Raw genomic sequence first — 11,186 nt, 5'->3', positions numbered from 1 at the left:
TCTTCCAGATCTTCCTGTTTGTTTGGCTCCACGATGAGATCAAAAGTCCATTGTTTTGGTGCATCTGCATTTGCATTGCGAGAGTTCCTGAAAGTCTGGCTTCACAAATAATTCATTTTATAAGGAAATAATTTCACTCCTTACAAAAAAAAAAAAAAAAAAAAAAAAAAAAAAAACTAAATTCTCAAAATATTTCATTCGTTCATAACAACAATCAGAAACATGATCAAAAATCTGCCCATTATGACTTAAAAGAATTTGTTAAAAATCACAAAACTCACTGCAATAAGCGACACATTTAACTTAGGCATTGTTTCGCGAGTGAAATGTGTTTGTGCTGCTGAGCGGAAGAGGAAATAGTTCCTGTCCTGCACAGCTGTAGTGCATTTCTTCTCATTTCGACACTTGTGATGATGTGCAGTTATTTTCAAGCCAAATAATTATTGAAAAATAAATAAATAAATAAATAAAATAAAAATACTTTGAAATAAACATTTATAAACGATGTAATTAAACGAGGATATATCCTCATGGATTAACGTGTGAGAGTATTGCTATGTGAAGATCCTTCCGCCCGTCCCTGCTGAAGACACGGGAACGCGCACGCTGCACTCCTTACCAATGTAAGCGCGTCTGCCACTTGAAAACAACCAGCAAACTCGCCGCAGAGGCTCAAGCAAGACCTTGCTCTGGTAAAGCCTCGGTAAAGAGCGTGCGGTGACTTAAAATGAAAGTTCATTCAGACGCTGGTTCGCAGACACAAAGTTGCTCCAGCAGTGACGAGGAGGGATCAAACAGCCTCTGCGATAACCAGTTTATCGTTGTCAAGCTTGAAGATGAAGATCCAGAAACCGAGATGGACCTGAGTATATTCGCTCCTGTCGAGTCCTCGGAGTGTGAAGATGAGGATGAGGATGAGCTTTCAGACTCATCCGGCGTGTCTAGCTGGAGAAAGAAGAGCACCAGAGAGCGAGGTTTGACCTACATCTGATTCTTTAACATCTGTTATCTCTCTGTCTGTCTCCCTAATTATCAAAACTAGGTCACTAACTTACGAGAATATAAAGTTGTAAAGTAAACATTGCTTAAACTTCACTAATCAAGTAGTATTTTGGTGATTTGTGAAGTCAGTTCTCAGATTTTTCAGTTTTTTTTTTTTTTTTTTTTTTTGTTATATGTTTGTTTAAATAACTTTGTTTCATGTGTTGTAATGCAGTCATTGAAGTGGCCATATATGGCCAAAATTGAGTCCATATATTTCCTTACTGATCATTCCCAAATTTCAGCCTCAGATAACCAGGAGGATTCGGCAGCCCTTGAGAAAGTGTCTTCCAGCAGGAGTTTAAAAGGACAGCGAAAGAGCCGACGGACCTCTCTGGCTGAGCAGAGACACAAGCAGAGTCTGGACTGTAGTGCAGCAAACAGGGTACTGACCCACAGCCCCTCTCATCCTTCAAGTGTCGCAGTTAATAAATAAATAAATAATCCCTCAGATGCCCATATCAATACATTCTTGGAATGATTTTATTTTTTTATTTTTTTTTTTAATTGCATGCCTGTAGCTGAAACAGTAGAGCATGGCGCTAGTTATGTGCAATGCATGAACTGATAAAACGCATGCATTAAATGCAATGTAAGTTGCTTTGGACAAAAGCATCTGTCAAATGCAGTATGTAAATTTACTCACTTTTATGCCATTTCAAACTCATATTTTCTTTAGGTGCCTCAGTATGTGTTCCTGCCAGAGGTGATATCAAAATAGTTTTTTTGCATGTAATGGGTTGGATTGCTATGTTGTAATGGTTTAAACGTGGTCATGATTGACTTCAGTGAAATCATGATTTCAGATGAGCTGGAGTATTGCACCTAAGCCCTATCTGGGCAGGACTGGTTTTCTAGGAGGATGTTAGAGAAGTTTGGGTTTCACAGATGTAGGCCACTTTGTGATTTGAATCCTGGCTGAATCTGCCAAGTCTGAGTTTTCCTCGCACAACGTCTGTAAAAATTCTAGAACAAATTATCTACCTTTTTTTTTTTTTTTTTTTTTTTTTTTTTTTTTTTTTTTTTTTTTTTTTTTGGCAATCTTAATCACCATCCGAGATATGTACTTCCATCCAGAAGTGAATGTCTGTGATTGTTGATAATATTGTACCCTAATGCTTCTCATGCTTTTTTTGACTAACCTGAGCTACCATTCTCGCACTCTGATGCATTTAGAAATTAATATGGAATGCATCAATGAAAAAGTAACATAATAAAGTTATTAAGGAGAGCCAAATCACACAAACCTGGCAGTTTTAATATCAGCATGAGGTAAATGGGTGAATAGGGATAGACTACGCTGTTATAATGCTCTTTTGTCAGTTTTTGTGTTTGGCAGTAGATACAATCACTTACTTTCATTGTATGGAAAAGAACAGCCCATATACTCTGCAAAAAAACAAAAAAAAAAATCTCCTTTTGTATTTCACTGAAGAAAGTCATATGAGTTTGGAACAGCATACGTCTCAGAAAACATCCTTTTATTTGAGTTATAGATAAACAATGTTGAGTTCAGTATGCATCCTCATTGCAGTCATGATCATTGTTTTCCAAAGGACATGAATGTAGGACTCCTGTCTGAGGATCACACATTTCACCGAGCTGTGCCTCCGTCTGATTCAGCCAGAGGTCCTGCAGAGATGTCTGGACTCGACACTGGACTCAGCCCTTTAGCTGCCATGGAGCCTCCTGTATTTCCAAATGCACCAGTACAGGTTTGTCTCATAATAATTGTTCAAGTTGACATTAGACAATGTTACCTCAATTCATATATGTTCACCGTTCAGTTGTTGAAAAACAGTTTCCATTTTCAGTGATGTCTTAATTATTTTCTAAACCAGAGCAAATCTGTTGTTGGGGAGGATCAGCAGAATATACTACTTGAGGTCCTGAACCATTGTAGGGTAAGAGCTCATGTCCTCAACTTAACACATTCAGATGTCTGATCTAGAGATTGTCTTACTATCGGGAGATGAGAGGGTCTGTATTACTTACCATTGGAGAAAGTGTAATGGTCAACTTGAATCACGTGTGCCTTTATAAACAATCACATTACAGCCTTGATGTCATTGAATTTCAGTCAGTGTTGGGCGACACTCAGGCGCCGTTTACGGATACCATAGGAATGAATGAGAAATGCCATAAGCTTTATCACACCTGTCACAAAAAGTCAGTGGCTTCTCTTATAAAACATTTTTTTTTTTTGGTGTAAACTCTTAAAATATTTAAATCCAAAACTATTGTTTAGTTTAAAACATGTTGAAGATTAGTCGATAGACTGTCGATTCATTAAATAAGCTGTTTCCTCTAAAAAGCTGTTTGTTCAGCATAGTGAAGCCTCTCCTCCATTGACATCCATTCAAAAAAAAAAAAAAATTGCCTCTGGTCTCCTTTCCCACATACTGGCAAAGTGGAAGCGTTAGCATTAGCTGTTACGCTTTTTTGGCTGAAGGTTGCAGGCTTGCCTTCTAGTGGCTTTGGGTCGACCGATGGATCGGTTTTACTGATTAATCGGCACCGATAGTTGTTTGCTGGAGCTATTGGCAAAAATACATGCTGATAGTTTTTCCGGGTTGCATCTGTTGCTGGAGTGGCTGAGAAGACTTCTCTGTCATTATACAGTAGAGAGCGGCTCTAGAGGTGGAATCACTGACGTCACATGCTGTTCTTTTTAAGGACAGCAGTGTGTTTGCTGTCAAGGCTGAGAGGACGCGAACATTAGCAGCACCTCAAATGGTTAAAACCATAGATATGTATAGGTAGATGCCCTATTAGCGGCTGTTTCTATGGGCTGATATATGTAAGCCGTCCACCATATTGGAGTAGTCAAAGCTGGTCCGTGAACACTTGAGAGCAAGATCCCTGTGTGTCTGCATCTGTTGTTATAGGCTACACATGCATGAATATCTATATCTGCAGTAGACTTAAGCAGATGCTTTTTCTAAACTTACAGAGTACAACAAGATGAAGCCATTAGCTAGCAAGGCATTTAAAAGGTAGCCTACTTTAGTTTAAAAACCTGAATTATTGAGTCAATACATTAAAACATAAACCGACACATTCTTACCTGTGAAAGTTTATCCAGTTTGTTCAGAAATGTAAATTTATGCGGTTTTTACAACCAGATGCTGCATGCTGTTGTCTTGAAATCGATTTTTAGTGTGTGACATTCACACAGTTTTCCATTAAATTACATTATATTTGTCCCAAATTATTGTTGATGTACATAAAGACTTCACCCTGGGGCTGGAAGACTGTTATTATGCATTTTTCAGTGAATTTTTTTTGTCTTTCTGTGACTTTAATAAAGTCTGTATGCTTCATATAGAGAGCTATAATATAGATTAAGCTTTCTCTTTCCATTTGCACTGTTTTTTAAACACCAAACTTTAAACTCCTCTGTCACTTTTTTGATCATTTTTGAAGGGAACTTTTGACCGTTTGGTTATTAAATAAACTGTTTTAGACTCGTCCGGTGTGTGTGATCCCTGCCAGTTCTCCTATACGCATATATGTTATTTCAATGCTATGGTCTTTGTGTAGATATTTAAGGATGGCCATCTAGTTAGTGTGTTAATTTCAGCATCTACTAATACATTTTAACATTTTGAAGTTGTTAACATTAGTTAATGAACGATGAACTAGCTTTAATAATCAGTATTTGCACTACTGGGCCACTGAATACTTGAATCTGATTGGCTGACGAACATTCTAAGGTGTGCTATTATTTTCAGGGAAACACATGGCTAAAGTAGTTCCAGGCAGGTCTTGACCGCATTACGTTCATATCACTTTGCCAAATTATTTCAGTTTTTTCAAAGGTCCTTATAACTTCAAACTGCAAAAGAACCAAAACCCACAACGACACAGACCAAGCAAATAAATATAGTAAACAACAGGATAAAACTGACATTATTTCCATGTTTTTGCCACAAAATTGTTTTCTGTACGGAAAGCACATACTCTATTTCTCCCGCTCTCTCTTCCTTACAGGTGGACACACATACAGTACTGACACTCACACACACGTGCTAGGTCTAAAATGATGTTTTGGAATTAGCAACGCTAAAACTGTCAGTTGATTAATCCGTATAGGCCAGTGTGGTTCAACCTAGCTATCGGTATCGATAAAATCCACTATCAGTCGACCTCTAGTCTGATCAGAATCAAGGTCTTAATAATATACCAGTTTAATGCAGTGAATTAAAGTAGTAGCTGATTTGGAATGATGCATGATTTCAGTGGTTTGTTTGCTGTTTGTCCACTTTCAGTTTCTGCATGCAGCAGTGCAGAGGCTTGAAGAGAAGATTGACAGACAGATGTCAAATGAGGTACTGACCTTTTAAACTCACTGATCCAGGGCTCAACAATAAGAATGACCCAGGACCAACTGACAGAACCGACACTTACCCAATTTATGCTGTCAATTCAGTCTGCACTTACATGTTAGAATATTTTACAACTATTGGCAAGTATGAACTAGGGATGTTCATTTTGGTTATTTTTCCTAACCGACAATCGACGCTTGTTAACCGATTATTAACCATTAACCGACAAGATGATTTTAAATTAGAATTGAATTAAATTAGAAAGGATAAGTGTCTGTGACCCGTTAAAATACTAAGTTTTGTTTGCGGGGATTAATTTTACATGTGCAAAATGCAGCAAACAACAGAACATGATGATTCACATGGTCTTCATATCATATCACGCACCGGCAGCACTTCTGCGAGTGGAGAAAAACATAATAAAGCTAGGCTATATATATATCTCGAATAAATAGGCCTATTCAAGAAATATATTTTTACTTAATAAATTAAGAAAATTAACGAAAAATTGTGCAACAAGTTTAGGGTTATTTTTGTGCTGCGCGAAATGAAACCAGATGGCAGAAAGCAGCATCCAATTTTTCGTTAGGCTTATATTACAAAAGCACAAAAATTTGTTCTTATTGTGAATGTACACAAATAAAGCCAAACCTAATTCCAATTATTTTTGACTAAAAGGGTTTGCTTCCACTGTTAGAAGGAAAAAATTCAAGTGATTGTGCTGGCGCTGCATGTGCACACACAGTTAAGCTTTGCTACCTTGACAATGCAGCCTGTTCATTATCATAATAAAATACAGTTAGTCAAACATAAAAAAGCACACTGCTCAGTTTAAATATGTAGTAAAATCTGTGCCGTTAAGTGTCATCACGTACCGCCGTGATGTTACGCAAAATATTTTTTCATGTGGCTATTGGAACGCGAGTGAAGTACATAATAAATTATAGTTTGCCATTCAAATAAATCGCGAATACAGAAACATTTGATTTTGTGTTGAATGAGAGATGCAACGTTGGTTTCAGTTTTGTTTTAGCCTAAATGAATTCGTTTTAGCTTGTCATTTATATTGCTAGCTTCTTATATTTTTAATTCCTCTTCTTTTGTAAATACGGTTATTTGAAAGGATTTGTTGTGGAGTGTTTATTATAATGTTTGTAACATTTCCAGTCGCTATTAGGCCTATTTCTGAATGAAATGATAACATGCGACTTAAAATGCCTATAGGCTAGCTGTAAGTCTTAGGCCTATGTTTTTTTTCCTCTAAAAAAAACTTTTTTTTTTTTTTAAACACGTAACATACTTTAACCATGCAAACTTTTTTTTTTAAACACGTATTTTAACCATGCAGTTTTTTTTTTTTTTTTTTTTTTTTTATAAATTACTTAAAATGAATAAATGACTTTTAAAACCATTTAAATGATTGTATTGATCGGTCAAAATTATTAACGGTTGGTTAACGGTTAACCGGTTAAAATGAACATCCCTAATATTAATTTTTTATTTTTTTTTTTAAAGAGAAAAAGGTTATTTGTTGTAAATTTATCTTGTGCAGAATTTTTAATGTTTAACATTTTAAACTGTTTTAGTTTAAAAATGTATTACATTTGCATTATTATATTATTGCATTATTATGTTTACTGTGAACATGTCACCATTGCAAGTACAGGTCTGAACTACAAAACCAACTAGACCAGCAGAAAAAAAAAAAAAAAAAAAAAAAAAAACTTATTGCTGAGCCCTGAGATCATTATTTTGCTGATGTGCTCAGTGGCTGCTTTTCCATGTTTAATGTGAGATTTTTAAAAATATTATTCTCTTCTCTTAAAGTCATCATATGAAAGGAGCTCAGCGAAGCTGAAGAATGGTTCAAAGGTTTGTCCATAAACCATTTATCACTATTTATTGTTGATTGAATTCATTTAGTCTCACCAAAACCAGTTCAAGAGCTTAAAGATTAAATCGCAATTCAGTGTGATTAAGAAAGTGACTGGTGAGTGACTAGAGGACAAAAGTAGACAATAGACTTCCTTCCGGTTCATTATGCATAACTCTCTGTACAGGTACAAGTCACAAAATCTGTGATCAGTTAATGTTGACTTTTCTCTCCTCTTGATCTTTGCGTTTTGTATTACTTTGAAGAAGACTTGTATAATATGGCTGAAAAGAGTTTTCTATCTGATCTGACACACTTTTATGTCTTTTTGTCCATTGAAGCACAAAAGAAAAATGGATTCTGCATTAAATGAACAAGTTAATTTTGACAGCCCTAGTGATAAAGTATCCCACATCTCTAAGAGAGGGGCATCTCTGCCGGCTGAAGAAGGGCAGCTGTCCTGGTCTTTGGCCCAGCGACTCGATCCACCAGTCCAGAGAAACCCACGCTGGATCCCTCCCTGGAAACGAGGGCTGGACAGAGCAGACCTTCAGCAGGCTGTCAACAGCAGCCTTCAGTCGGACAAACCTCCTGGCAGTAGACGAGGGAGAGGCAGGGGCAGAGGACGCGGTTGCAGCAGCAGATCCCAGCGTCACTCTCAAACTCCTGATCCTGCATCACTCATGTCAAAGCCCAGTGGAGATGAGATCGTCACTGCATCAACAGATGATCCACAGTTGTGCCAAATAATGAAGAACGGCTCTCAGGCTAACACTGGCTCAAAGCGTCAGCAGAAAAGAAAGAAAACCTTGGCTCAGGTGGACAAGGAGAAAATTGAACTGGAGAAGATGCCCAACAATAAAGAGGCCACACTTGAACTTCAGGGTGACAACAAAGGTAGAATATGGACAGTATGATGTAAATACTTGGTCTTAAGCTCAGTGACAGGCAAGATTGTCTGAGATGAAGGAATAATCTTATTAAAACTTTTGGAAAAGAATAAAACTTTTTAGAAAAGTCATGGTGACGTTAAAAAATGCAATTTTCAACAAAAGTTTTGATTTTAACTTTACTGATATAACCATCAGCTAAAAATGTTAAAGTTGTGATGGAACTGTATTATTGACAGATCTTTTCTTCCATATTGTGACAAACGTGAGGGAAACTTAAAAAAAAAAAAAAAAAAATGTAGGGAAGCACTTGGTTTTGTCCATCAGTTGTTGATGGGATTTTGAGATGTAGGCATTGCATTTAACAAATGGGCTGGGATGAGGTTTAAGGAACTTCACCTAGGAAACAACATGCAAAAAAAAAAAAAAAAAAAAAGTTGGAAACAACATGCAAGTAGTCTAAACAAATTATATTGAGAACAATAAATCCAAATAACCCCTTTTTTCACTTATTCATCTATGATATCACAAGTAAATGTAAAGCAAACTGTGAAAGTTGATTGATAAACACCACATTACTATATTATATATTATTTTCATTATAGATCATTGTTTCAAATTGACATGCCCCTTCCAACGTCAGAACTCAGCAACTTGTGTATTTGTCAACTCAGTCATTCATGTGCTTGGAATTTGTAATTAAATTTCTATCTCCACCTGAAGGGCATATTATCTTGCCATGTTGTGAAAAGGTAAAACAATAATAATAAAAATGCTTCTTGTAAGTTACACTATAAACTGACTCCAATTTGGATATGTAAATTTAAGGCAGAACTTTTAAGTCTTTTGACTTCAATGTATCAAAATATGTATATATAAACTTTTTCAATAAATTATTAATTTTTTTTTTTTTACGTTTAATATTTTGTTGAAATACCAGTGTTGTATGACATGAATTAGTGATTTAGGCTTTTTTTTTTTTTTTTCTCCACAGTAATGATCGGAAGCCCTTTGCGGAAAGTGTGGATCCCGCTGTCTGTGTACAAGGAGGTGTTTAAGCAGGTGGATCCCCAGAAGGCTGTAGTGCCTGTGCTTCACGCTCTTTTCCCCATCAGCACTCTGTCCTGCAGTGCAGTCACAGGAAACCCTGCAAAAGGCATCCAGCAACTCAACCCCAACAAAATAGAAGCCCTTCGAGGTAAATACAGTCTCAAGTACACGTTTGGGACTGAGGTGTGTGTCTGGTCTTGTGCACAAAAAAAGTGTTTAGTCATTGCTTCCCAAAAGGCTTTAATTGAGTGATTTTGTGCGCATTGAGGCACTTGCCTGTATGTCCAGTGAATGCTTTTTCATAATAGACGAATTTAAAATTCTGATTTTTTTTTATGCATTGATGCATAAACTTTAAAGAGAATTTGCGAATCAGTTTTTTTTTTGTTTTTTTTTTCAGCCCAGTTTAGTCCCAGATTTGGTGTGTGCCATTACTAAATAACGTAAAAATGTTAATGGTTTTAAAACAGGATTTTTTTTTTTTTTTTTTTTTTTTTTTTAATTCCATTGTGTACATTCAGAGTTTCTTGCTGAGATGTTCCCACAGTTTGATGTCGGCGTGAGGGGTGTGTCGTGGGCACAGTGTCTTGGAGTGATAAATAACATCACCAAAGACCTCAACAAAAAAGCTGAAAAAAACATCACATCTGCCAACAGAGGTGTGTCTGCTAGTTTTCTGCTAGCACTTATTTCACTTGCAAAATGTTTTCTCCTTCATTCAATAGTTGAAGGGGCAAAAAACACTGATTAAACAGTGCTGCTGTGCTTCATTTCAGGTTTGTGACACAAGAAGTGATTGTTCATACTCCGGAGGATCTGACACTCATACTCTGTTCAATGTGACTTGTGAACCTAAACCTGTTTTATTCACTTCAGTCAATCATCTAAACTGATACAATGTCCGTAACTGAAGTGCAAGGCCCTGTTTTGACAACAGCTATTTTTTGTTTTCTTTTTTTTCTTCTCTCTCTCCTATAGCTGCTAAGTTTCAGTGGAGAGAAAAATTTTGAAAACGTAATATTAACAATTATTTGTTCTTAATAAATCCATATATTAACCATTTTTGCTTAAACATCTATATATATTAATGCATATTTTATATGTCCAAATTAGTCGTCTTTTCAGATTTCCTGTTTAAAATAAATATTATCAAAGAACAAACCAGTATAAATCACAAATTAAATAAAATACTAAATACACATTCTAGAAGAACAACCAGTAACAGCTACTGACAGCATTTCTTGACAAAAACAGTCTCTGTGTACAAACACCTCTCCAAATGAAGATTTCACCTCTGTATCAAGCAGATATTCTGCACTAGCGTATCCCTCTCTTGATGGGCTCTTGCGCTCATATTGAAACTTGCAGATGGTGCTGTTTATCGTTTGTCTTCCTCCAGCCTCATCCAGGGAAAACGCTCCAGCAGGTGCTCTGAAGAAGAGCAGGAACAGAGAACTAGTCCTTATTCAAAACAACCTCTTTTCCACCATCCAAAGTAGCAGAGAACAGTGCCCCTGATCAGATATCTCATCTCGGAGCGCAGAGATCTTGTTGTGGTTGAGGGCCTGAATGCCACGCCGCATCCCACCGTACACATTACTGCGCACCAGCACATCCTCTGGGAAGATGAACTTGAGGTATCGAGCGATGAGCTCAGGACATGTTCGCAGATGTGCAGCAGACAAGGCAAACTCAGGAACCCTCACATCCCGATGAGGGGGGCCGAGATACACTGGAAAAACAGACCAAAAGAAGAGTATAAAAGCTGAAAAAAATAAAAGTAAATACAGTTTCAGGACAGATCCAATGAAGTAGGGCTGGGCGATATTGAATATTTACAACATATAGGCTATGCAATTATTTTGTCAGTGATATCAAAGTATTACTATTTTAGAGTGAAACATATTTACATCTAACACTATACAGGTGCATCTCAATAAATTAGAATGTCATGGAAAAGTTAATTTCAGTAATTCAACTCAAATTGTGAAACTTGTGTATTAA

The 11,186-nt window shown here is 36.6% G+C and overlaps 1 protein-coding gene across 2 annotated transcripts; it reads left to right on the top strand.

Annotated features, from left to right (window-relative positions):
- Positions 1–561: 561 nt before the first annotated feature.
- LOC109102831 lies at positions 562–10,242 on the top strand. 2 transcript variants are annotated; one of them, XM_042712607.1, is made up of 10 exons: positions 562–974; positions 1,287–1,426; positions 2,598–2,756; positions 2,883–2,945; positions 5,313–5,372; positions 7,197–7,241; positions 7,665–8,139; positions 9,127–9,330; positions 9,704–9,841; positions 9,959–10,242. In XM_042712607.1, exons 1-10 carry the CDS (start codon positions 728–730, stop codon positions 9,964–9,966), a joined length of 1,539 nt encoding a protein of 512 aa, XP_042568541.1. In that variant the 5' UTR covers positions 562–727; the 3' UTR covers positions 9,967–10,242. The 2 variants fall into 2 exon arrangements, with proteins under 2 accessions (XP_042568541.1, XP_042568540.1); XM_042712606.1 differs by having other exon boundaries at positions 7,584–8,139.
- Positions 10,243–11,186: the final 944 nt, after the last annotated feature.

Source organism: Cyprinus carpio, chromosome A23 (assembly GCF_018340385.1).
Source record: "Cyprinus carpio isolate SPL01 chromosome A23, ASM1834038v1, whole genome shotgun sequence".
Taxonomy (NCBI): domain Eukaryota; kingdom Metazoa; phylum Chordata; class Actinopteri; order Cypriniformes; family Cyprinidae; genus Cyprinus; species Cyprinus carpio.
The sequence above is the reverse complement of the archived record's forward strand: the minus strand, read 5'-3'. Positions and strand labels throughout refer to the sequence as shown.

Excerpts from the sequence above, each read along its gene's own strand:
- LOC109102831 (XM_042712606.1), top strand. The coding sequence starts at position 728 with ATGAAAGTTCATTCAGACGCTGGTTCGCAGACACAAAGTTGCTCCAGC. Across the intron at positions 975-1,286 it reads GAAGAGCACCAGAGAGCGAG|CCTCAGATAACCAGGAGGAT; the intron begins GTTTGACCTACA and ends CCCAAATTTCAG. Across the intron at positions 7,242-7,583 it reads AGCTGAAGAATGGTTCAAAG|CACAAAAGAAAAATGGATTC; the intron begins GTTTGTCCATAA and ends TGTCCATTGAAG.